This window comes from Tachyglossus aculeatus, chromosome Y4, assembly GCF_015852505.1.
Source record: "Tachyglossus aculeatus isolate mTacAcu1 chromosome Y4, mTacAcu1.pri, whole genome shotgun sequence".
NCBI lineage: Eukaryota > Metazoa > Chordata > Mammalia > Monotremata > Tachyglossidae > Tachyglossus > Tachyglossus aculeatus.
In genome coordinates, this window is record NC_052096.1 from 3,768,673 (window position 1) to 3,795,902 (window position 27,230).

Consider the following 27,230-nt stretch of genomic DNA (forward strand, 5'->3'; position numbering starts at 1 on the left):
CATCATCATCAATCGTATTTATTGAGCGCTTACTGTGTGCAGAGCACTGTACTAAGCTCTTGGGAAGTACAAATTGGCAAAATATAGAGACAGTCCCTACCCAACAGTGGGCTCACAGTCTAAAACAGTGGGACCCTTCTCCCCACTTCCCTGCTCTCATTCCTTCTCCCTTTATCCCACGCCCCCCACTGTCTCCAGCCTCTCTAACCCCTCCTCATCTCCCTCCCTCCCACCCACCCCCGTGCCGCCTTTCTCTCCTTCCCAACAAACCCCATTAGACCTCCCACCTCCCAGACAAAGGTGTGAACAGGAGAGAACCCAGGCCCACCTGAAGGATTGGCCTTGCTAGGGCCAAAGGGTTAATCTGGCCTTAACTGCAGCCAGGGATTAAGGGGGGGGCGAGGGGAGGGAAGAGGGAGCCCCCCTGCCCCACCCTCGTCCCTTCTGCTTCTCCCTTGCTCCTCCCTGACTCTTTTCCCTCTTCCTGACTCTGCCCGTTTCCTCTCCCGCCCTTCTGCCCTCCCCCTCCTCTCCCTATGTCTCCACCAACTTCCTCACTCTTTCTCTGTCACGGTCTGTCCCTCTCTCCCTCCAGGTGTCCCCCGCTTGCTGTACCCCGCTCTCCTCCGCCCCTCCCTCTGACCCCTCTGCCCTGTCTTCCCCTCCCCGCAGCATGCCGGGTTTCCCCCTCCAGGCCCGGTGGGGTGCCCGTCCCCCTCAGGCCCTTCTCCTTCCCCTGCTCCTCTCCCACCTGGGCCCTGCCCTCGCGGCCACCTTCACGGTGGGCGTGCTGGGGCCCTGGGCCTGCGACCCCATCTTCGGGCGGGCCCGGCCCGAGCTGGCCGCCCGCCTGGCCGTGGCCCGCATCAACCGCGACCCCGCGCTCTCGGCTGGCTACCGATTCGACTACGCGGTCCTGCCCGAGCCCTGCCGCACGGCCCGGGCCCTGGAGGCCGCGGCCTCCGCCCTGAGCCGGGTCTCGGGCCTGGTGGGACCCGTCAACCCGGCCGCCTGCCGGACCGCGGCCCTCCTGGCCCAGCTGGAGGACAAGCCGCTCTTCCCCTGGGGCTGCCCGGGTGTGGCCGGGGCCCCGACGCTGGCTCCGGTTCTCCCCGCGGCCGCCTCCGCCCTTTACACCCTCCTAAGGATCTTCCGTTGGGCCCGCGTGGCCGTCCTCACTGCCCCTCAGGACCTGTGGGTAGAGGCCGGGCACGAGCTGGCGGGGGCCCTGCGGGCGCGGGGCCTGCCCGTCGCCCTGGTAGCCGCCGTAGAGGCCGACTACCCAGGGGCCCGGGCCGCCCTACGGAAGGTCATGGACGGACCTGCCGTCCGAGGTAGGAGCGCCTTGTGGGGAGCGGCCTTGGGCCCCGGCAGGGTGTTGGGCTTGGGAGTGTCGGGTTGGGGGAACTGAGGGTGGAGAAGTCGAGGCAGGGAGGACCCGGGGGGGCGGGGCAGGGTCGGAAGAGCCACAGTGGGGAATAACGATATTAATGATGGCATTTCTTAAGCGCTTACTATGTGCCAAGCACTGTTCTAAGCACTTAGGGGACCCTGGGGTGGCGCAGGGTGAGGGGGAGCTTGGTCGAGGTGGGCCCGGAAGAGCAGAGCTGAGGCGGAGAGGACCAGAAGAGCTGGGGGTAAGGTGGACCGGGAGAGCGGAAGCTGGGACGGGGAGCCGGAGTGGGAGCTGGGATTGGGAGGAGCCGCATCCCACTCTGACTGCCTTCCTTCGGCCCCAATCCCGTCCTCTCTGGCCCCTTCCCGTCTCCGTCCGGCCCCGTCCGTGGGTCCGCGCGCCCAGCGGTGATCATGGTGATGCACTCACTGCTGCTGGGCGGGGAGGAGCAGCGGCTGCTGCTGGAGGCAGCGGAGGAGCTGGGCCTGGCCGACGGCTCGCTGGTCTTCCTGCCCTTCGACACGCTGCACTTCGCACTACCCCCCGGGCCCGCGGCCGTCCTGGCCAACAGCTCCCACCTGCGCCGGGCGCACGACGCCGTCCTCACCCTCACCCTCCGCTGCCCCCCGGACCGGCCCGTGTCCGAGGCTCTCCGACAGGCCGTGGCCCGCCACGAGCTGCCCCGGGACCTGGATCCCAGCCAGGTGTGATCCCCGGTGGGGGGACTCCAGGGCTAGAGGGTCTAGTGTGGGGCTGGACCCACAGGAAGCGCTCGAGAAATACCACCGGTTGACTGTCAGGATGGGAGAAGTGGAGGGACGCAATCAGGCCCCGGAGCGAAGAGTAGCAACGGTGGTATTTAAGCACAACTAGGTGCCAAGTACCGGGCTAAGTGCCAGACACTGTCCACGGCCCACACGAGGATCCCAGTGAAGGGGTGTAAGGTGGCCAGAAATCTCAGGGCTGCACCCCACAACCTGATTACTTTATATACCAACCCGATTACCCTGTATCGAGAAGCAGCGTGGCTCAGTGGAAAGAGTACGGGCTCTGGAGTCAGAGGTCATGGGTTCAAATCTCGGCTCCGCCGCTTGTCAGCTGTGTGACTTCGGGCAAGTCACTTCACTTCTCTGGGCCTCAGTTACCTCATCTGTAAAATGGGGATTAAGACTGTGAGCCCCCCGTGGGACAACCTGATCACCTTGTAACCTCTCCAGCGCTTAGAACAGTGCTTTGCACATAGTAAGCACTTAATAAATGCCATTATTATCAAGCGCTTAGTACAGTGCTCTGCACATAGTAAGCGCTCAATAAATACGATTGATTGATTGATTGTATCTCTCCCAGCTCTTAGAAACATTGCCTGGCCTGGCACATAATAAGCACTTAACAATTACCATTTTGAAAAGAAATAACAGTGCCAGGAGAGGGGAAAGGAGGGGGTGAATGAGTGGGGGGGCTCCTGCTGCACCTGCCCCAGCTTTGATATTTATGCCCCACCAATCAATCAATCAATCGTATTGATTGAGCGCTTACTGTGTGCAGAGCACTGTACTAAGCGCTGGGAAGTACAAGTGGGCAACACATAGAGACGGTCCCTACCCAACAGTGGGCTCACCACTGTCCACCAGCACACTGTCCTCCCCACAACCTCCCAAACTGGGTGACTCTGGGTGGTGGAGGTGGTGAGCGCTTCCAGAGCAGGTAGATGATGTGGATTTTTTCTCTCCCGCCCCAGAATAATAATAATAATAATGGTGGTATTTGTTAAGCGCTTACTTTGTGCCAGGCGCTGTTCTAAGAAGCTCCCATCTGTGGCCTGGATGGCTCAGTCTTACTGGGTCAGAGCAGCTGATCCAGCCACCATCACCAACGGGGTTCTTGTCCCCCTTCCCTGGTCAAAATTGGCACCCTGATTTTTTTTTAACGGTCTTGGTTAAGAGCTTACTGTGTGCCAAGCACTGTACTAAGTGCCGGGGTTAGATCCAAGCTAATCGGATTGAACACAGTCCATGTCCCACATGGGGATCACAGTTGTCATCCCCATTTTATAGATGAGGGAACTGAAGCACAGAGAAGTGAAGTGACTTGCCCAAGGTCACCCAGCAGACAAGTGGCAGAGCCGGAATTAGAACCCAGGTCTTTCCGACTCCAAGGCGTGGGCTCCTTCCACCAGGCCATACTGCTTCTGGTGGTTCTTTAGACTGTGAGCCCACTGTTGGGTAGGGACTGTCTCTATGTGTTGCCAATTTGTACTTCCCAAGCGCTTAGTACAGTGCTCTGCACATAGTAAGCGCTCAATAAATACGATTGATTGATTGATTGATTTAGGCCCTTAGAGTGTCCATTCATTCATTCAATCGTATGCAGAGCACTGGAGTACGTGCATAATTGATCAGTCAGCCAATCAGCCAATAAATGATATTTATTGATCATTTACAGTGTGCAGAGCACTGTACTAAATGCCTGGGAGTGTACAATACAAGAAAGTTGGTAGACCCCATCCCTGCTCCCAGGGAGTTTACACGGGCCCGGGAGTCAAAAGGACCTGGGTTCTAATCCCAGCTCCTTGGGCGAGTCACTTCGCTTCTCTGGGCCTCAGTTACCTCTTTTGTAAAATGGGGATTAAGACTTTGAACCCCACTGTGGGACAGGGACCGTGTCCAACCTGATTACCTTGTATTTATTTAGTGCTTGGTACATACTAAGTGCTTAACAAATACTGTTATTACTACTACTACTAATTATTATTAATAATAAAATGTGAACGCCTATATCTCAGGACACTTAGTCGCCTTACCTAGGTAGACTAGGGGACTAGGCAGGAACAGAGTCTGGATGGAGAGGAAGGACCAGAGGAAAGAAGGACCATAATTAGGACAGAGGTTGTGGGAGAGGAAAGTGAGCTATTACCAACGGAGAGATGGTTGTCAGGGATGAGGGAAGTCTGAGGTCAGGGGAGGAATTGGGGAGTAATAATAATAATAATAATAATAATAATAATAATAATAATGTTGGTATTTGTTAAGCGCTTACTATGTGCAAAGCACTGTTTTAAGTGCTGGGGGAATACAAGGAGATGAGGTTGTCCCATGTGGGGCTCACCGTCTTAATCCCCATTTTACAGATGAGGGAACTGAGGCACAGAGAAGTGAAGTGATTTGCCCAAGGTCACACAGCAGACATGTGGGGAAGGCGGTATAAAAGCCAAAGGGCAGGGAGAGCTGTAACCAATGTGGGGAGGCAGGGAAAAATTGGTGGGAGGGGAGAGAAGGAAGGAAAGGAAAAGGCTGACTAATCAATCAATCAATTGTATTTATTGAGTGCTTACTGTGTGCAGAGCACTGTACTAAGCGCTTGGGAAGTCCAAGTTGGCAACATATAGAGACAGTCCCTACCCAACAGTAGGCTCACAGTCTAAAAGGGGGAATGAGGACTAATGAGGAGAGGTGAGGGGGAGATGGGCCCTCTAGACTGTGAGCCCGTTTTGGGCAGGGAATGTCACTGTTTATTGTTGTATTGTGCTTTCCCAAGCGCTTAGTACAGCGCTCGGCACAAAGTAAGCGCTCAATAAATATGATTGAATGAGTGAATGAATGAATATGAGCAATGGGACCTAGGTGGGGCGGAACCACCAGGGAGGAACTGGGAGCTGAGGAAGAGTTGGGATCAATAGGAAGCCTGGAGTTGGGGGGAAAATCCCTGGACATTGGGAGGGCAAAATTGGCCAACCGATGGGAAGGGAGACAAGTGGAGAAGCAAAGTAGCCTATTAGATAGAGCCCAGGCCCGGGAGTCAAAAAAGACCTGGATTCTAATCCCGGCTCCTCCCCTTGTCCTCTCTGTGACCCTGGGCAAGTAACTTCACTTCTCTGTGCCTCAGTTATCTCATCTGTAAAATGGAGATTGACTGTGAGCCCCATGTGGGATATGAACTGCGTCCAACCTTGTGTCTACTCCAGTGCTTATAACAGGGCCTGGCACATAGTAAGCGCTCAACCAGTGCCATTTATTTATTTATTTATTTTACTTGTACATAGCTATTCTATTGATTTTATTTTGTTAGTATGTTTGGTTTTGTTCTCTGTCTCCCCCTTTTAGACTGAGCCCACTGTTGGGTAGGGACTGTCTCTATATGTTGCCAGTTTGTACTTCCCAAGCGCTTAGTACATGCTCTGCAGATAGTAAGCGCTCAATAAATACGATTGATGATGATGATGATGATTAAAAAAGAGAGAGAGGTGGTCCCAGTATAGAGGGAGTGATAGGGAAGGCTTGGAGCCATTGAGGTGTTGGGGTGTGTAGAGAAAGGGGTCAATGGGAGACCAAACTGGGGGGAACTTGGGTCAGTGGGGAAGAAGTTGTTGGGGAAGGGGTGGATTTCTCTCCAAAGAGAATCAATCAATGGTATTTATTTAGTGCTTAGTAAGTGCACAGCACTGGACTAAGCGCTTGGGAGAGTCCAATACAGCAGAATTAGGAGACCTGTTCCCTGCCCATAAAGAGCTTGCTTAATTCGTTCAATCATATATATCGAGTAGCTACTGTGTGCAGAGCATTGTTCTAAGCTCTTGGGAGAGTACAGTGTAACGATAAACACATTCCCTTCCCACATTGAGCTTGCAATCTAGGCGGGGAGAGAGACATTAATAGAAATAAATACATGACGGAGGTGGCCGTAAGTGCTGTGGAGCTGGGCCAGGGGATGAATAAAGGAAGCAGGTCAGGACATCGCAGAAGGGAGTGGGAGAAGAGGAAAGGGGGGCTTAGGGAAGACCTTTTAGAGGAGATGGGCCTTCAATAAGGCTTGGAAGGCGAGGACAGTCATTGTCCGTCCAATTTGAGGCCAGAGGTGGGACGTGGGCGAGGTAGATGAGATGGAGGGCCAGTGAGACAGTTAGCTTAAGGCCTAGAGGAGGCAGAGCAAGGGGAACATCAACTGAGGGGGACTGATCTGGCCCCGACCCCGCCCAGGTCTCCCCGCTCTTCGGCACGATTTACGACGCCGTCTATCTGCTGGCTGGGGCCGTGGCGGACGCCTCCCGCCAGCGGGGCCGTTGGGTGACGGGAGCCAGCGTGGCCAGGCACGCCCCAGCGCAGCCTCCACTGGCCTTCTGTGGCGGCTCGGAGCCCGGCTACGTGCTCCTGGATACGGACGGGGTGGGGGCCGACCTGCACCCCACCTACACCTTGGACATTGCCACCGGGCTCCTGGGCCCCGCCGGACGGGCCATTCACTTCCCCGGCCCCACCGGGCCCGGCACCGACCCCGCCTGCTGGTTCGACCCCAAGGTCATATGCGCCGGAGGTGAGGCCTGCTCCCCAACTCCCCCTTTCCCCGTCAGATCTCTCCCCTTCTTCCTGCTGCCTTCCCTTCAGTCCTCACCCTAGCACCCTGCCCCTCAAACTGGGTTCCTCCCTTCTCCTGGCACCCCATTTCCCTCTCTTAGGATTCATTCATATTTATTACTCTATTTATTTATTTATTTATTTATTTTACTTGTACATTTCTATCCTATTTATTTTATTTTGTTGGTGTGTTTGGTTCTGTTCTCTGTCTCCCGCTTTTAGACTGTGAGCCCACTGTTGGGTAGGGACTGGCTCTATGTGTTGCCAATTTGTACCTCCCAAGCGCTTAGTACAGTGCTCTGCACATAGTAAGCGCTCAATAAATACGATTGATTGATTGATTGATTCAATTGTATTTATTGAGTGCATACGGTGTAATAATAATATACAGACCCATTCCCTGCCCACAACAAGCTTACAGTCTAGAGTATTCGTTATTGAACTTCTCCCTCCAGCTATCTCGTCCCTCCCTATAATAATAATAATAATAATGATGGTGTGTGTTAACCATTTACTATATGCCAGGCACCGTACTAAGCGTTCTCCCTTCCAGGCTGCCAATCGGTCCCAGCTCTTCCCTGGTTCCTAGCTCCCCACCCACCGCTCTCTCCCACCTTCCTTCCCGCTGTCGACATCTCTCCATCACCTCTCTCGGTTGGTCACCTCATTTCTCCCTCTCCATCAGTCCTAGCCTTCATCTTGTCCCTCTAGGAGATGTTTTCCCCACCTCCCTGTTGGCTACAATCACGATCGCAATCAAATACAGTCAATTGATCGATTACAGCTCTTCCTGCGTTCATCCCTATTGGTTCCCGCTCCTTCCCTCTGCCCCAGGGCTGAGCCGCCCCAGTTCTCCAAGGCCACAGACTCTCCATCCCCTGTTGGCTGTCCTGGTTGAATCCATCACGGCCCTGGCCCTGGACACCTCCCACCCCCTTCTCCTGGTCTGCTCCTCCATGCCACCCCCTTCCTCTTCCTTCCTCCCTGCCCCAGGGGTGGAGACCAGCGTGCTCCTCCTCATCTTCCTGGCAGTGACAGGGGTCGGGCTCCTAGCTGCTGCACTGTTCTTTCACATCCGGTGAGCCCCCAGCCGCGTGTGAGTGTGTGTGTGTATAGGGGGTGAGTGTCAGTGTTGGGGAGCTACAAGAGTGTAGTATATCCCAGACCTGGTGGGAAGGTGTCTCCCCAAATAGTGGGGAGTGAAGGTTTTCCCCCACCTCAGCTGGGGAGATGTGTTGCAGGGGCGGGGGTTCCCTCAGATCCCACCAACACTTCACTTAGGGAAGGGGTTGGGGAAGGGGGAAACAGAGGGAGGAAGAGCAGGTTCCGACTCCCCCAGGGCTGCAGGGTGGGCTTCAAAAAGGGATACTCTGGGGGACGAGGGACTCACCCAGACAGAATCTGTCTTCCCAGCACCTAATATAGTGCCCGCACAGAGTAGGCGCATAGTCAGTAGTCCTGATAGAGCTCAGCACAGGGGAAGGCATGGGGAGGATGCCCTAATGGGGGTCCCCTTCTGGTTCCACGCCCCCAGGCGCCGTCTCCTCCATGCTCAGATGATGCGAGGGCCCAACAGGATCGTGCTGACCACAGAGGATCTCACCTTTGTCAACGTGCAAAGCAGCTGCAAGGTTGGGGGGTGGGGGGCGGAGGGCATTCCTTCCTCTCCCCTGCCATCCTTTGCCCCCTCCCCCCATCCCCCACGTAATAATATTATTAATAATGATATTTGTTAAGCCCTTACTGCGTGGAGGTGCTGTACTAAGCACTGGGGTGGATACAAGCAAATTGGGTTGGACACAGTCCCTGTCCCATGTGGGACTCATAGTCTCAATCCCTATTTTTCAGATGAGGTAATTGAGGCTCAGAGAAGTGAAGTGACTTGCCCAAAGTCACACAGCAAACAATTGCTAAGCGCTTAACAGATGCCATAATTAGTATTATGTGGTGGAGCCAGGATTGGAAGCCATGACCTTCTCCCAGACCTGGGCACTAACCTCTACACCTCCATCCCTCCCCACTTTCTGTAGGAGACAGAGTGGTAGCCATAGCAGTACTGACTAATACTACTACTACTAATAATAGTAATAATAATTATGGCATTTGTTAAGTGCTTACTATATGCCAGGCACTGTATTAAGCGCTGGGGTGGATACAAGCAAATCGGGTTGGACACAGTCCCTGTCCCACGGTGGGGCTCACAGTCTCAATCCCCATTTTCCAGCTGAGGGAACTGAGGCCCAGAGAAATGAAGTGACTTGCCCAAGGTCACACAGTAGACAAGTGGTGGAGTCAGAATTAATAATAATAATAATGGTATTTGTTAAGCGCTTACTATGTGCAAAGCACTGTTCTAAGCGCTGGGTAGGTTACAAGGTGATCAGGTTGTCCCACGGGGGACTCACAGTTTGAGTCCCCATTGTACAGATGAGGTCACTGAGGCACAGAGAAGTTAAGTGACTTGCCCAAAGTCACACAGCTGACAGCTGGCGGAGCCGGGATTTGAACCCATGACCTCTGACTCCAAAGCCCGGGCTCTTTCCGCTGAGCCACGCTGCTTCTCCTCCTGACCTTCTGGCTCCTAAGTCCGGGCTCTACCCATTACCCCATGCTGCTTCCCACTGAGTGAAAATGAGCATCCACTGAGTGAAACAATAATCACATTTGTGGAGCGCTTACTTACAGGTCGCTTCACTTCTCTGTCCCTCCGTTACCTCATCTGTAAAAAGGGGATTACGACCGTGAGCCCCGCATGGGACACGGACTGTGTCCAACCCTGATTGCCTTGAACCAACCCCATTACTTAGAACAGTGCTTGGCACATAGTAAGCGCTTAACAAATACCATTTAAAAAAATTTGCCAAGCACTGTACTAAGCACTAGGGTAGAGAGACAAATCAATCAGGTGGGACATGATTCTCGTCCCATATGCACCTCCTAAGTGATTGAGCCTTTAGGTTAAGACCCTTTCTTTACCCACAAGGCTCTGACACTCTAAGTGTACTTCCCAAGCGCTTAATACAGTGCTCTGCACACAATAAGCGCTCGATAAATACGATTGAATGAATGAATGAATTAGAGGAAGACAAGCATAAGGATATTTTAGCTCGGCTTAGTGGAAGCAATAGGGATGGGGTGTCAGGAGACCCTGCTCTGAGTCCCAGCCACCATCCTGCCGTGTGACCTTGGGCAAGTCACTTCACCTGCAAACCACAGAGTCACATAAATATCACAAACATCCATATCAGTCATATTAATCAGGCGTTTACTGCTTGCAGAGCACTTTTCTAAGCACTTGGAAGAGTACAAAATAAGAGCTGGTAGACACGTTCCCTGCCCACAAGGAATTTACAGTCTAGAAGAAGAGCTTGCGTAGCCCCTTTGGGCCTCAGTTTCCTCACTTTTACCAAGAAAACTCTATAGATCCACTACCAGAACGGTTGCTGATGGACAGCGGGGCGTTCTGGGAGAGATCATCATCATCATCATCAATCGTATTTATTGAGCGCTATGTGCAGAGCACTGTACTAAGCGCTTGGGAAGTCCAAGTTGGCAACATATAGAGACAGTCCCTACCCAACAGTGGGCTCACAGTCTAAAAGGGGGAGACAGAGAACAAAACCAAACATACTAACAAAATAAATAGAATAGATGGTGTCGCTATGGGTCAGAAACGACTCGACAGCATAAGACAAGACAAAAATGGGGCTTGGAGAGACAGAGTCCATCCAGGGCAGGTGCCGTGTCTTATCTCGAAACCTCATATCCACCCCAGCGCTTCACACATAGTGAGCGCTGACTGTTCAAGAGCTACACTGGTTCAGTATGATCATTCCCAAAGAGGAATCAGAATAGGAACAGGGCGATTAACGTATACGCGTCCACAGAAGAGTGGAAGAAGAGACTGAGATAAAGAGGGTGAGGGGTGGAGGTTGGGGGCTGTGAGTCCGACCCCGGCGGGGGGCCGCCCCCTCCCTCACAGACCCCCCAACTCCCACCCCTCCGGCCCTCGGCCGGGCAGGTGATGGAGGGCAGCCACTCCAGTTTGATGGGCTGCAGCAGCGTGTCGGAGATGCGCAGCCTTCGCGGTGTGCAGACGCCCGGGGTCGACAACAGCAGCGTGGCCGTCTTCGAGGTGGGTGTAGGTGGGTTTGTGTCTGGGCCAGGGGGCTGCAGGAGACTCTCTCCTGGCTCCCCTTCTCTCCCCACTTCCTCTCTCCTCTCCTTCTTACCACCCCTCTTCCCCTCAACTCTCCTTTCTCCCTTATGGCCCCATTCCCCTTTCTCCCTCTCTCCTTTTCCCTTTCTTTCCTTCTCCTCTCCTCTCCTTACCACCCCTCTCTCCACTCTCCTTTTACCTTATCACTCCATTCACCTTATCACTCCTTTTCCCCTTCTTTCCTTCTCCCCTTCTCCTATTTCCTCTCCCCCTTCTTCCCCTTTACCTTACACTTTCTTCCCTCTTTCCTTCTCCCCATTTCTCCCTCTCCTTTTCCTTCTTCTTTTCTTCTCCCCATCTCCTCTTCCTCTCCTTTCCCTCTCTCTTCTACTATCTTTTCCCTTTCCTTTTTTCCTTCTCCCCCTCTCCCCCTTCTTCCCTCTTTCCTTCTCTCCTTCCCCATCTCCTCCTCTTCCCTTCTTCCCCCACTCCTTCTTACCTTCCTCTCTTCTCTTCATCTCTCCCTTCTGTCCCTTCCCCCTCCTCTCCCTCTCTTCCACTGTCTGTCATGACACTCTGCCCGTGGGGCCCAGGGCCGGGAGATGACCTGGTTCTTGGGAAGGGGTTGGCGAGGTCCAGGCCATGCCCGGGGGGCTCCAGTGCCCAAGAGAGTGGCCCCAGGGCCCAGACTGGGCAGGCAAGCCCCACAGCTGGGGGTGTGATGAGGTTGGGGAGGGGGGGTCCCGGTCTGATCTCACCCCCAGGACCGTTAAGAGCCCGGGCTTTAGAGTCAGAGGTCATGGGTTCAAATCCTGGCTCTGCCAATTATCAGCTGTGTGACTTTGGGCAAGTCACTTAAGTTCTCTGGGCCTCAGTTACCTCATCTGTAAAATGGGGATGAAGACTGTGAGCCCCCCGTGGGACAACCTGATCACCTTGTAACCTCCCCAGCGCTTAGAACAGTGCTTTGCACATAGTAAGCGCTTAATAAATGCCATCATTATTAATTCTCCCTTGGGTGAGTCGAGGGGGGAAGCGGGCGGTCAGGCGAGCCCCCTTTCTCCTTGGCCCTGCAGGGAGATTGGGTGTGGTTGAAGAAGTTCCCGGGGGAGCACACGGAGATCAGGCCCTCCACCAAGACGGCCTTCAGCAAGGTGAGGAGGGGGACGGGGGGCCAAGAGGGAAGGCACCTGGTAGTGATGGCTGGTTTGGGGGGACCCCGGCTCCCTCTTGGGTGGGAGCCTGCAGTTTGCCACCCGGGGTCACGCCTGTTCTCACGTCACAAACCCCCACCCTAGCTCCCAGTGCTCTGCGCACAGTAAGCACTGAACAAGTACCATTACTGCTACCTCATCCGCTCCCCGCCTCAGAGACCTTTGGCAGGGTCTTTCGTACGTGGACCCCAGCTGGCACCACTTGGCACCCCTCCCTCCCCCCCCCCCCGCCCACACCCTCTCTCTGTTTCTCTCTGTCTCTGTTTTTTTTTTAATGGCATTTATTAAGCGCTTACTATGTGCAAAGCACTGTTCTAAGCGCCGGGGAGATTACAAGGTGATCAGGTTGTCCCACTTGGGGCTCACAGTCTTAATCCCCATTTTCCAGGTGAGGTAACTGAGGCTCGGAGAAGTCAAGTGACTTGCCCAAAGTCACACAGCTGACAAGTGGCGGAGCCGGGATTTGAACCCATGACCTCTGCTCTTTCCACTGAGCCACGCTGCTTCTCCTTGGTCCCCAGGACCAAAGTGGCTCAACAAACTGGCCCAAGACTGAGCCCCCTTTTTCCTCTCCTTCTCCCCTACCTCCTTCCCCTCCCCACAGAACCTGTATATATGTTTGTACAGATTTATTACTCTGTTAATTTTACTTGTACATATTTACTATCCTATTTATTTTGTTAATGATATGCATTTCACTTTAATTCTATTCGTTCTGACGACTTGACACCTGTCCACATGTTTTGCTGTCTGTCTCCCCCTTCTAGACTGTGAGCCTGTTGTTGGGTAGGGACCGTCTCCATATGTTGCCAACTTATACTTCCCAAGCGCTTAGTACAGTGCTCTGCACACAGTAAGCACTCAATAAATACGATTGAATGAATGAATGAGTGAATAAATACGATTGAATGAAAGAATGAATGAACATTCAAGGCATCTGGTACCCTTACCCCTCCTCTTCTGTGTCCCCTACCCTGCAACCCTACACCTTTCCTGGCCGCCTTCTTCCTCCCCTGCCTCACCCTCGATTTCCTCTTTTTTTTCCACAATTCCTCCTCCTTCGCCTCTCCGTCTCCCTCCCATTTCTCTTCCCCTTCTTCATTCATTCATTCATTCATTCAATCGTATTTATTGAGCGCTGACTGTGTGCAGAGCACTGGACTAAGCTCTTGGGAAGGACAAGTCGGCAACATATAGAGACGGTCCCTACCCAACAGCGGGCTCACAGTCTAGAAGGGGGAGACAGACAACAAAACAAAACATATTAACAAAATAAAATAAATAAATAGAAGAAATATGTACAAATAAAATAGAGTAATAAATGCCTACATCCATCAGTGGTATTTATTAGGCGCCAAATGAGAAGCAGCATGGTCTAGTGGGCAGAGCCTGGGAATCAGAAGAACCTGCGTTGTCATCCCGGCTCTGCCACTTGTCTGCTGTGTGACCTCAAGCAAGTCCCTTCACTTCTCTGGGCCTCAGTTCCCTCATCTGGAAAATAGGAATTAAAACTGTGAACCCCACATGGGACGTGAACTGTGTCCAACCTGTTAGCTTGTGTCTACCCCAGTGCGTAGTACAATGTCTGGCACATAGTAGCTCACCTCCTCCAGGAGGCCTTCCCAGTCTGAGCCCCCTCCTCCCTCTCCACATTGTCCCCCTCTCCATCCCCCCGTCTTACCGCCTTCCCTTTCCCACAGCACCTGTATATATGTATATATGTTTGTACATATTTATTACTCTATTTATTTTTTATTTTACTTGTACATATCTATTCTACTTATTTTATTTTGTCAATATGTTTGGTTTTGTTCTCCATCTCCCCGTTCTAGACTGTGACCCCACTGTTGGGTAGGGACTGTCTCTATATGTTGCCAACTTGTACTTCCCAAGTGCTTAGTACACTGCTCTGCACACAGTAAGCGCTCAATAAATACGATTGATTGATTGATTGATAGTAGGTGGTTAAAAAATACCATCATCATCATCATTAACAAATACCATTGAAAAACAACTGCGGAACACTGTACTAAACGCTTGCGGGAGAGGCAGCGTGGCCTAGTGGGTAGAGCACGGGCCTCGGAGTCAGAAGGTCATGGGTTCTAATCCCGGCTCCTCCGTTGTCTGCTGTGTGACCTTGGGCAAATCACTTCACTCCTCAGTGCCCCAGTTACCGCATCTGTAAAATGGAGATTGAGATTGTGAGCCCCACGTGGGACAGGGACTCTGTCCAACCCGATTTGCTTATTCATTCATTAATCGTATTTATTGAGCGCTTACTGTGTGCAGAGCACTGGACTAAGCGCTTGGGAAGTACAAGTTGGCAACATATAGAGACGGTCCCTACCCAACAGTGGGCTCACAGTCTAGAAGGGGGAGACAGAGAACAAAACAAGACATATTAACAGAATAAAATAAATATGTACAAGTAAAATAAATAAAGAAACGACAGCATCTCCCCTGCTGCTCTCATTCATTCAAACTATTTATTGAGCGTTTACTGTGTGCAGAGCACTGTACTAAGCGCTTGGGAAGTCCAAGTTGGCAACATATAGAGACAGTCCCTACCCAACAGTGGGCTCACAGTCTAGAAGGGGGAGACAGAGAACGAAACAAGACATATTAACAGAATAAAATAAATAGAATAAATATGTACAAGTAAAATAAATAAAAAAACAACAGCATCTCCCCTGCTGCTCTCATTCATTCAATCTATTTATTGAGCGCTTGCTGTGTGCAGAGCACTGGACTAAGCACTTGGGAAGTCCAAGTTGGCAACATATAGAGACAGTCCCTACCCAACAGCGGGCTCACAGTCTAGAAGGGGGAGACAGAGAACAAAACAAAACATATTAACAGAATAAAATAAATAGAATAAATATGTACAAGTAAAATAAATAAAAAACGACAGCATCTCCCCTGCTGCTCTCATTCATTCAATCTATTTATTGAGCACTTACTGTGTGCAGAGCACTGGACTAAGCGCTTGGGAAGTCCAAGTTGGCAACATATAGAGTCGGTCCCTACCCAACAGTGGGCTCCCAGTCTAGAAGGGGGAGACAAAGAACAAAACAAAACATATTAACGGCTTATATCCACCCCAGTGCTTAGGACAGTGCCTGGCACGTAGTAAGTGCTTAACACATCTCATAATTATGAGAAGCAGCGTGGCTCAGGGGAAAAGAGCCCGGGGTTTGGAGTCAGAGGTCATGGGTTCAAATGCCGCTCCGCCAATTGTCAGCTGTGTGACTTTAGCGTGGCTCAGCGGAAAGAGCCCGGGCTTTGGAGTCAGAGGTCATGGGTTCAAATCCCTGCTCCGCCACTGTCAGCTGTGTGACTTTGGGCAAGTCACTTCACTTCTCCATGCCTCAGTTACCTCATCTGTAAAATGGGGATTAAAATTATGTGAGCCCCCACCGTGGGACAACCTGATCACCCTGTAACCTCCCCAGAGCTTAGAACAGTGCTTTGCACATAGTAAGCGCTTAACAAATACCATTAAAAAAAAAAGTCGCTGTGCCTCAGTTACCTCATCTGGAAAATGGGGATTGACTGAAGCCCTCCGTGGGCCAACCTGATCACTCTGTAGCCTGCCCAGCGCTTGGAACAGTGCTTTGCACATAGTAAGTGCTTAATAAATGCCATCATTACTATTATTATTATTACAGTAGAAGCAAATGTTACACCCCTTGCCTTCAAGGTGCTTGCACTCTAAGGGAGAGGGTCTAATGGTATTTATTTATTTATTTATTTTACTTGGACATAACTATTCCATTTATTTTATTTTGTTAGTATGTTTGGTTTTGTTCTCTGTCTCCCCCTTTTAGACTGTGAGCCCACTGTTGCGTAGGGACTGTCTCTCTATGTTGCCAACTTGGACTTCCCAAGCGCTTAGTACAGTGCTCTGCACATAGTAAGCGCTCAATAAATACGATTGATGATGATGATGGTTTTGTTCTCTGTCTCCCCCTTTTAGACTGTGAGCCCACTGTTGGGTAGGGACTGTCTCTATATGTTGCCAACTTGGACTTCCCAAGCGCTTAGTCCAGTGCTCTGCACATAGTAAGCGCTCAATAAATACGATTGATGATGATGATGGATTTGTTCTCTGTCTCCCCCTTTTAGACTGTGAGCCCGTTGTGGGGTAGGGACTGTCTCTATATGTTGCCAACTTGGACTTCCCAAGTGCTTAGTCCAGTGCTCTGCACACAGTAAGCGCTCAATAAATACGATTGATTGATTGATTGATTGATTGATTGATCCCTGCAGCTCCGGGACCTGCGTCATGAGAATGTGACCCTATATGTGGGTCTGTTCCACGAGACGGGGGTGCTGGCGGCCGTGATGGAGCACTGCTCCCGAGGCAGCCTGCGGGACCTCATCCACAACCGCGACATGAAGCTCGACTGGATGTTCAAGTCCTCGCTACTGCTCGACCTCATCAAGGTAGGGGGCGGAGAGGGGGGCGCAGCCCCCCGACTTCATCCCCCGACCCCCAATACACTCATCTCCCTCGCACCTTCACCCCTTCCTGGCAACCCTGGCTGAGTGGAAAGAGCCCGGCCTTTGGGGTCAGAGGTCGTGGCTTCAAATCCCAGCTCCTCCACTCGTCAGCTGGGTGACTTTGGGCAAGTCACTTGACCTCTCTGGGCCTCGGTGACCTCAGCTGGAAAATGGGGATGAAGACTGGGAGCCCCCCCGTGGGACAACCTGATCACCTTGTAACCTCCCCAGCGCTTTTAGACTGGGAGCCCACTGTTGGGTAGGGACTGTCTCTATATAATAATAATAATGATGATGACATTTATTAATGGTGAAGCAGCGTGGCTCATTGGAAAGAGGCCGGGCTTTGGAGTCAGAGGTCGTGGCTTCAAATCCCAGCTCCTCCACTCGTCAGCTGGGTGACTTTGGGCAAGTCACTTGACTTCTCTGGGCCTCGGTGACCTCAGCTGGAAAATGGGGATGAAGACTGGGAGCCCCCCCGTGGGACAACCTGATCACCTTGTAACCTCCCCAGCGCTTTTAGACTGTGAGCCCACTGTTGGGTAGGGACTGTCTCTATATAATAATAATGATGATGATGACATTTATTAATGGTGAAGCAGCGTGGCTCATTGGAAAGAGCCCGGGCTTTGGAGTCAGAAGTCATGCGTTCAAATCCTGGCTCCGCCACATGTCTGCTGTGTGACCTTGGGCAAGTCACTTAACTTCTCTGAGCCTCAGTTCCCTCATCTGTAAAATGGGGATTAAGACTGTGAGCCCCCAGTGGGACAACCCGATCACCTTGTAACCTTCCCAGCGCTTAGAACAGTGCTGTGCACATTGTAAGCGCTTAACAAATGCCATTATTATTATTATTATTATTATTATTAAGCACTTACTATGTGCAAAGCACTGTTCTAAGCACTGGGGAGGTTACAAGGTGATCAGATTGTCCCACGGGGGGCTCACAGTCTTAATCCCCATTTTACAGACGAGGTCACTGAGGTACAGAGAAGTGAAGTGACTTGCCCAAAGTCACACAACTGACAATCCGCAGAGCCGGGATTTGAACCCATGACCTCTGACTCCAAAGCCCGTGCTCTTTCCACTAAGCCACGCTGCTTCTCTATATGTTGCCATCTTGTACTTCCCAAGCGCTTAGTACAGTGCTCTGCACACAGTAAGCGCTCAATAAATACGATTGATTGATTGATTGATTAGAACAGTGCTTTGCACATAGTAAGCGCTTAATAAATACCATTATTATTATTATTTAACCCAGAGTTTTCATTTGGAGTCTGAAATAAAGAGGGGGCCAGGGGCGTGGGGGAGAGCCCATTTCTACCCTGCAGGTTGGGGTTTGAGAGAGGCCTGAATAATAACGATGGTTTTTGTTAAGCGCTTACTATGTGCAAAGCACTGTTCTAAGCGCTGGGGAGGTTACAAGTTGATCAGGTTGTCCCACGGGGGACTCACAGTTTTAATCCCCATTTTACAGATGAGGGAACTGAGGCACAGAGAAGTTGTGACTTGCCCAAAGTCATCTTGTATCTACCCCAATGCTTAGTACAGTGCCTGGTACCTCGTAAGCACTTAGCAGTGTGTCCTAGTAGATACAGCATGGGCCTGGGATTCAGAAGGACCTTGAGAGAAGTTCCACTTCTCTGGGCCTCAGTTTCCTCACCTGTAAAATAATAATAATAATAATAATGGAATTTATTAAGCGCTTACTGTGTGCAAAGCACTGTTCTAAGCGCTGGGGAGGTTACAAGGTGATCAGGTTGTCCCATGGGGGGCTCACAGTCTTAAACCCCATTTTACAGATGAGGTAACTGAGGCCCAGAGAAGTGAAGTGACGTGCCCAAAGTCACACAGCTGGCAAGTGGCGGAGCCGGGATTTGAACCCAGAGAAGCAGCGTGGCTCAGTGGAAAGAGCCGGGCTTTGGAGTCAGAGGTCAGGGGTTCAAATCCCGGCTCCGCCAGTTGTCAGCTGTGTGACTTGGGGCAAGTCACTTCGCTTCTCCGTGCCTCAGTTCCCTCATCTGGAAAATGGGGATTAAGACTGTGAGCCCCCCTGAAGGGCCAACCTGATCACCTTGTAACCTCTCCAGCGCGTAGAGCAGTGCTTTGCACATAGTAAGCGCTTAATAAATGCCATCATCATCATCAGTAGAGGGGGTGGGCGTGATCCCTGTCCAAAAGGAGAGCTTCCAGGCTAGGGGTTCTCCCCTCCCTCGCAACTGGGAGTCCGTGACCGGCTCGGGGCCTTGGCAGGGGATGAAGTACCTCCATCACCGCGACCTGGTCCACGGGAGGCTCAAGTCCCGGAACTGCGTGGTGGACGGGCGCTTCGTGCTCAAGGTCACCGACCACGGCCAGACGCGGCTGGACGAGGCCCAGCGGGCTCCCCGAGCTCCACCTGGCGCGCAGGGTACAGGGCCTGGGGCGGGGGGAGCCCGGGGACGGGATGGGGGGTCTGGGGAGAGGGAAAGGGAGGGAAAGGCCCCTCCCTCTGCCCATCCGCCAAGCTAGCTCTCTTCCTCCCTTCAAGGCCCTGCTGAGAGCTCACCTCCTCCAGGAGGCCTTCCCACACTGAGCCCCTTCCTTCCTCTCCCCCTCGTCCCCCTCTCCATCCTCCCAATCTTACCTCCTTCCCTTCCCCACAGCACCTGTAAATATGTTTGTACATATTTATTACTCTATTTATTTTACTTGTACATATCTATTCTATTTATTTTATTTTGTTAGTATGTTTGGTTTTGTTCTCTGTCTCCCCCTTTTAGCCTGTGAGCCCACTGTTGGGTAGGGACTGTCTCTATATGTTGCCAACTTGTACTTCCCAAGCGCTTAGTACAGTGCTCTGCACATAGTAAGCGCTCAATAAATACGATTGATGATGATGATGATGAGGCGTTGGGCCTGGCCTCCACGTGCCCGCCTCTGTCCGGCCCCAGACCGCCTGTGGACGGCCCCGGAGCTGCTGAGGGACGAAGAGCTGGAGCGTCGCGGCTCCCGCGCCGGGGACGTGTTCAGCCTGGCCATCATCATGCAAGAAGTCGTCTGCCGCAGCGAGCCCTATGCCATGCTCGACCTGCCACCCGACGGTACCCCTCACCCCCCGTTCGTTCATTCGTTCATGCCATCGTATTTATTGAGCGCTTACCGCGTGCAGAGCGCTGGGCTGAGCGCTGGGGAGGCTCCGTTACGACAGGCACATTCCCTGCTCACGACGAGCTTACAGGGTAGAGGAAAAAGCAGCGTGGTTCAGTGGAAAGAGCACCGGCTTTAGAGTCAGATGGACGTGGGTTCAAATCCACGTGTGATTTTGGACAAGTCACTTCTCTGGGCCTCAGTTCCCTCATCTGTAAAATGGGGATTAAGACTGTGAGCCCCCTGTGGGACAACCTGATCACCTTGTAACCTCCCCAGCGCTTAGAACAGTGCTTTGCACATAGTAAGCGTTTAATAAATGCCATCATTGTTATTATTATTATTATTAAAAGTGGGAGTACTTGCTCAGCGCTAAGTACCAAGCACTGTTCTAAGCGCTTGGGTAGATGCAAGGTAATCAGGTTGGGCACAGTCCTGACAATAATAATTATGGTATCTGTTAAGAGCTAGGTGCCATGCACAGTTCTAAGTCTCTGTCCCACATGGGGCTCCCAGGCTTAATCCCCATTTTACAGGTGAGGAAACTGAGGCACAGCGAGCTTAAGTGACTTGCCCAGGGTTGCGCAGCAGACAAGTGGAGTCAAGATTAGAACCCACATCCTCTGGCTCCCAAACCCGTGCTCTTGCCACTCCACCCTCCGATCCCACACCCCCATCCCGACACCCGAACCCACACACCACATCCCAATACCCCATCCCCATTTCCCAGATCCCGACATCCTGTCCCTCGATCCTGCATCGCTGATCCTGCACCCCCGATCCCACGCTTGGACTCCCGTCATCCCCTGTGTCCCCCGGGCATTTCCCCCACCTCCACAGCGTGGCTCAGTGGAAAGAGCCCGGGCTTTGGAGTCAGAGGTCATGGGTTCAAATCCCAACTCCGCCAGTTGTCAGCTGTGTGACTTTGGGCAAGTCACTTAACTTCTCTGGGCCTCAGTTACCTCATCTGTAAAATGGGGATGAAGACTGTGAGCCTCCCATGGGACAACCCGAGCACCTTGTAACCTCCCCAGCGCTTAGAACAGTGCTTTGCACATAGTAAGCGCTTAATAAATGCCATCATCATCATCATCATCCATCCCCCATCCTCACCCCCCCACTCACCCTGCGGTCAGCGGGCCGGAGGTCACCCCAGGACTGGACCAGGCGCATCATCATCAATAGCACTGACTGAGCTCTTACTAATCATTCATTCATTCAATTCATTCAATCATATTTATTGAGCGCTTACTGCATGCAGAGCACTGTACTAAGCGCTTGGGAAGTACAAGTTGGCAACATCTAGAGACGGCCCCTACCCAACAGTGGGCTCACAGTCTAGAAGGGGGAGACAGACAACATAACAAAACATATTAACAAAATAAAATAAATAGAATACTAGGTGCGGCTCACTGTATTAAGCGCTTGGGAAAGTAGGATGCAAGAGTTTTTTTTTTTTTAATGGCATTTATTAAGCGCTTACTATGTGCAGAGCACTGTTCTAAGCGCTGGGGAATTTACAAGGTGATCAGGTTGTCCCACGTGGGGCTCACAGTCTTCATCCCCATTTGACAGATGAGGGAACTGAGGCCCAGAGAAGTTAAGTGACTTGCCCAAAGTCACACAGTTGACAAGTGGTGGAGCCGGGATTGGAACCCATGACCTCTGACTCCAAAGCCCGGGCTTTTTCCACTGAGCCATGCTGCTTCTCAAGAGTTGGTAGGTGCCATCCCGCCCCACGATGAGCTGCCATCCCGCCCCACGATGAGCTTCCAGGCTAGCAGGGGAAACTGAGGCTAAGATTAATGGTATCACAAGGAGGGGCAGCGGAGAATCAGGATAAGGACATCAGAGCGGCCGGGGGGCCGGGGTTGGGTGGTAGCCCCCTCCTCTGTGGGCTTGGCCATGGGGGGAGGCTGAGGGGGTCTGTCTGCCTCCTCCAGGAGGCCTTCCCAGACTGAGCCCCTTCCTTCCTCTCCCCCTCGTCCCCCTCTCCATCCCCCCTTCTTACCTCCTTCCCTTCCCCATAGCACCTGTATATATGTATATATGTTTGTACATATTTATTACTCTATTTATTTTACTTGTACCTATCTATTCTATTTATTTTATTTTGTTAGTATGTCTGGTTTTGTTCTCTGTCTTCCCCTTTTAGACTGTGAGCCCACTGTTGGGTAGGGACTGTCCCTATATGTTGCCAATTTGTACTTCCCAAGCGCTTAGTCCAGTGCTCTGCACATAGTAAGCGCTCAATAAATACGATTGATGATGATGATGATGATGATGTCTGTTTGGCGCAGAGATCGTGCAGAAGGTGCGCAGCCCCCCGCCCCTGTGCCGGCCATCGGTGTTGCTGGACCAGGCCCCGGTGGAGTGCATCCAGCTCATGAGGCAGAGCTGGGGCGAGCACCCGGACCGACGCCCCGACATGGACTCCATCTTCGCCCAGGTCTGATCTGCAGGGACAAGGACAGGGACAAGGACAGGGACAGGGACAAGGACAGGGACAGGGACAAGGGCAGGGACGGGGCAGGGGGCACCCACAGGGGCCGGGGCCAGGGGCTCAGGCCTCCTCTCCACCCCTCTCCATCCTCACACCGTCCCGTACTACCACCACGGCTCCATCCGCAGAGAAGCATGGAAAGAGCCCAGGCTTTGGAGTCAGAAGCCATGGGTTTAAATCCCGGCCCCGCCAATTGTCAGCTGGGTGATTTTGGGCGAGTCACTTCAATCAATCAATCAATCAATCAATCAATCGTATTTATTGAGCGCTTACTGTGTGCAGAGCCCTGTACTAAGTGCTTGGGAAGTCCAAGTTGGCAACATATAGAGACCCAACAGTGGGCTCGCAGTCTAAAAGGGGGAGGCAGAGAACAAAATCAAACATACTAACAAAATAAAATAAACAGAATAGATAGGTACAGGTAAAATAGAGTAATAAATATGTACAAACATATATACATATATACAGGTGCTGGGAAGGGAAGGAGGTATCTGTGCCTCAGTTCCTTCGTCTGTAAAATAGGGGATTAAGACTGTGAGCCCCCCGTGGGACTCACCTTGTAACCTCCCCGGCGCTTAGAACAGTGCTTTGCACATAGTAAGCGCTTAATAAAAGCCATTATTATTATTATTATTGTTATCCCCAGTCTACCCCCCAACCCCGGCCCCCGCCCGGTTTAACCCTATTCTGTCCTCGCCCCTCCTGGCCCCGCCCCACCCGGTCCCCCAGTTCAAGACCATCAACAAGGGTCGCAAGACGAACATCATCGACTCGATGCTGCGCATGTTGGAGCAGTACTCCAGCAACCTGGAGGACCTCATCCGCGAGCGCACCGAGGAGCTCGAGCTGGAGAAGCAGAAGACCGACCAGCTGCTCACCCAGATGCTCCCGCCGTGAGCCGGGGGTCCGGGGGGCTTCCCGGGAGATAGCAACACATCCCTCCCCTCACCCGGTGGGAATGGAGAGCGGAGGAATCAGGGGGGTCAGAGAAGACCTTGCGGAAACGAGAATGAGAGAGGGCAGGGGGGACGGACCCGAGCTACTGCATGGAGAAGCCGCACGGCCTAGTGGATAGGGCCCACGCTTGAGAGTCAGAAGGACCTGGATCCTAATCCAGCAACGTGGCTCAGTGGAAAAGAGCCCGGGTTCAAATCCCGGCTCCACCACTTGTCAGCTGTGTGACTTTGGGCAAGTCACTTCACTTCTCTGGGCCTCAGTTCCCTCCTCTGTAAAATGGGGATGAAGACTGTGAGCCCCCCGCGGGACAACCTGCTCACCTTGTAACCTCCCCAGCGCTTAGAACGGTGCTTTGCACATAGTAAGCGCTTAATAAATGCCAACATCATTATTATTATTATTATCCCAGCTCTGCCGCTTGTCTGCTGTGTGGCCTGGGACAAGTTATTGCACGCCTCGGTTTCCTCATCTGTGAAATGGGGATGAAGACTGAGCCCCATTTGGGACAGGGACAGAGTCCCACCTGATGAGCGCTTAGAACAGTGCTTTGCACGTAGTAAGCACTTAATCAATGCCATTATTATTATTATTATGAGCTTGGATCTTCCTCAGTGCTTACTATAGTGCCTGGCACCTCGTAAGCACTTAACTAGTACCATAAAAAAAGAATTGACTGAGTGCTTAGGGAGTGGCACACCCCAGACCTCACATAAGACAAGCCAGTCGGACACGGTGCTTGCCCCTCCCAGGGCCCTTGATCTAAAAGGGAGATTGACCTTGGTGGGGGGGCAAGGGGAGTTTTACCCCTATTTTAAAGAGGAGGAAACTGAGGCCCAGAGAGGTACACAATGACTAGGGTCACCGGGCGGGACCTGGGACCCGGATTCCCCCCCCACCTCTAAAACTCAACAGGGAGCGGGCTAGCCACCTTGGCACCCACCCCCCGGTTGGTCCTGGCAGGTCTGTGGCAGAAGCCCTGAAGATGGGGACCCCCGTAGAGCCCGAGTACTTCGAGGAAGTGACCCTGTACTTCAGCGACATCGTCGGCTTCACCACCATCTCGGCCATGAGCGAGCCCATCGAGGTGGTGGATCTCCTCAACGACCTCTACACCCTCTTCGACGCCATCATCGGCTCCCACGACGTGTACAAGGTGCGGGAGTGGGGGCGGGGCCGGGGCCCGGGGCGAGGGTCCGGCCCAAGCTCAGCCGCTGTGATGGTGCCCCCCACCTCCACCCCCGACACAGGTGGAGACCATCGGGGACGCGTACATGGTGGCGTCGGGGCTGCCCAAGCGGAACGGGCAGCGGCACGCGGGTGAGATCGCCAACATGTCCCTGGACATCCTCAGCTCCATAGGCTCCTTCCGCATGCGCCACATGCCCGAGGTGCCCGTCCGCATCCGCATCGGCCTCCACTCGGGTACTGGGCACACCCCCCTCCGTCCCCCGGCACCCTCTGCATCCCCAACATCCCCCTGCTCCACCCCCGGTACCAGCCTGCATCATCTCCATCCTCCAGAATCCCTCCGCACCCCCAGCATCCCCTGCTCTGCCCCCAGCATCCCATCCCTTAGCAACCCCAGAGTCCCCCTGCACCACCTCCATCCTCCAGCATCCCTCACTGCCCCCCAGCCCCCTCCTGTATCACTCCCACCTCCCCCTGCTGCCCCCCACTTTTTTCAGATCCCCCCCAGTACTGTCCCAGAAACCCCAGCACCTCCCCAGAGTGCCCCCCAGCACTTCCTGGGGACCACCAACAACCCCACAGCACTCCCCAGAGCCCCCACAATCTGCCTATCATCACCCATGGCCTCCCCAAACCACCTGCGAACCCCAGCAGCCCCAGAATCCCCTCAATTCTGCACCCCCAGCTCCCCCATCACCATCTGGGCTCTCCTAAGCTCAGGAAGCCTCCATGGCACTTCAGAACCATGTCCCCGGGGGGGCTTCCTTCCCCTCCCATTTCCCACTCCCCACCCCTTCCCCCTCCACCCCCATCTCCTTCCTGGGTCTGATGCCACGTCCGTCAGTCATCCGTCCGTCTGTCTCAGGCCCGTGTGTGGCGGGGGTGGTGGGCCTCACCATGCCCCGCTACTGCCTCTTCGGGGACACGGTCAACACGGCCTCACGCATGGAGTCCACGGGGCTGCGTGAGCATGGAGCCGGGGCGGGGGCCGGGTGGGAGTGGGGAAGGAGTGGGAAGGGGGGTTTGTTGGGGCGGGGGCTGCCGGGGGGGAGGCTGGAAGCCAGGCTCAGGGAGGTCTCCGGCCTGGCGCGGCTGGAGGTGAGTGGGATGTCTCTGGTGGGTTGGGGGAGACGGAGTGGGGGTCTCTCCTGGGTCAAGAGCAGGGCGGGCGGGGTGGGGGTTTGGGAATGGGGAGATGCCCTCCGTCCCCCACAGTGGCTCACTCTTTCCCCTCAGCGTACCGCATCCACGTGAACATAAGCACGGTGAGGATCCTGCGGGGGCTCCCTGAGGGCTACAAGGTGGACGTGCGTGGCAAGACGGAACTCAAGGTGCCACCCAGCTCCCCCGTTCCCCTCCACCTGGCCCGGCTCCCTCTTCCTCCTGCATCACACCCTGGCTCCCCTGTTCCCTTTCACCTTGCCCAGTTCCCGATTCCCCGACTTGCCTCTCCCTGTTCCCCTCCCTGTCTCCTGCCCTGGCAGAGCCCTTCACCTTGCCTCACCTCACCCAGCTCTGCCTGTCTCGGTGACGGCACGCTTCAACCCCCCACCAGCGGTCTGAGGCTGGCCCTCACGTCCTCAGCCCGGCCCTGTCCCATCTGTCCCCCCACTAACTCCTGTGTCTCCCCCAGGGGAAGGGCATCGAGGACACGTACTGGCTGGTGGGGCGGGAAGGGTTCACCAAGCCCATTCCCACACCCCCCGATCTGCTGCCTGGGTAAGGGAGGGGCCGGGGATCTGTGGGAGGGGGACCCCGGGCCTCTCGTTGGGGGGACCCACTAGGGCTTCCTCACACACACCCCCGGCCTCATTCCCTCCCCCAGTGCCAGTAACCACGGAATCAGCCTCCACGAGATCCCCGAGGAACGACGCAGGAAGCTGGAGAAGGCTCGGCCGGGGCAGCTGGCCAAATGAGGGGGATCCCCTCTTCCACCCACCCTAACAGGTACCTCCCCCTCCTCCTCTAGCCACAAGGCTCGCCCATCCTGAGCCACCTCTTCATCTGAGACATCAGGGGTCATTCACACTTGGGTAGATATAAGATAGTCAGGTTGGACACAGTCCCTGTCCCACATAGGGTCACAGCCTTCACCCCCATTTTCCAGATGAGGGAACTGAGGCCCAGAGAAATGAAATGACTTGCCCAAGGTCACCCAGCAGACAAGTGGCAGGGCCAGGATTAGAGCCCAAGTCCTTCTGACTCCCAGGCTATCCAATAAGCCAAGCTGCTTCCTGCTTCTCCCTGCCCTCCTACCTGCATTTCCCCCCACCCATCCCTCCTTTTTCTGTTAACCCACTCCCTCTCTTCCTTAGGGAAAAGAAAACCCCCTCAGATACAAATCCCACACCACACCCCCACCGGAGAAGCTGAAGGAGAAAAGCGTGGCCCCTACGGCCACCTCCATGAAGCAGAGAACATGGGCTCTCTCGCCCAACACTGTCTACAGGACATTCTGGGGCTCGGAGAGTTTGGTCCCGGAGGAGTTTGGGACACAGAATTGTCTGGACCCAGGGGTTTTGGGAAGGCACACAACTGACCCTAAAGGATCCTGGACCAGAAGAGCATCCAGCCTCAGAGAATTCCGGGATGTCATCACGTAAGCCAAAGAGACACTTGAGCATCACAGCGTTCCTTCCCGGAGGATCCTGGGTCCTCAGTGGGCTAATTTCAAGGAATTCTGACCCCACATATTGCCAGGTCATCAGAGCATCTGACCTCAAATGTTCTGGAATGTCACGTAGCCCCGCCTCAGGTAAAACTGAGGTCCTCAGACCAAATGGCCTCAGAGAGGTGTCCGGTGAGATTGGCAGAGATTTCCCATTTTGCAAAT

The 27,230-nt window shown here is 53.5% G+C and overlaps 1 protein-coding gene across 2 annotated transcripts; it reads left to right on the forward strand.

Annotated features, from left to right (window-relative positions):
- The first annotated feature begins 487 nt into the window (after positions 1 to 487).
- GUCY2D (guanylate cyclase 2D, retinal) lies at positions 488 to 27,230 on the forward strand. 2 transcript variants are annotated; one of them, XM_038768990.1, is made up of 19 exons: positions 488 to 1,334; positions 1,802 to 2,100; positions 6,370 to 6,703; positions 7,738 to 7,822; positions 8,279 to 8,375; positions 10,766 to 10,879; positions 11,980 to 12,057; positions 16,387 to 16,563; positions 18,874 to 19,030; positions 19,554 to 19,703; positions 22,050 to 22,198; positions 22,982 to 23,145; positions 24,170 to 24,362; positions 24,457 to 24,631; positions 25,263 to 25,361; positions 25,634 to 25,728; positions 26,031 to 26,116; positions 26,223 to 26,344; positions 26,713 to 27,230. In XM_038768990.1, the coding sequence occupies exons 1-18, from the start codon at positions 674 to 676 to the stop codon at positions 26,311 to 26,313; spliced, it is 3,204 nt and encodes a 1,067-aa protein (XP_038624918.1). In that variant the 5' UTR covers positions 488 to 673; the 3' UTR covers positions 26,314 to 26,344; positions 26,713 to 27,230. The 2 variants fall into 2 exon arrangements, with proteins under 2 accessions (XP_038624918.1, XP_038624917.1); XM_038768989.1 differs by lacking the exon at positions 26,713 to 27,230 and having other exon boundaries at positions 621 to 1,334; positions 26,223 to 26,345.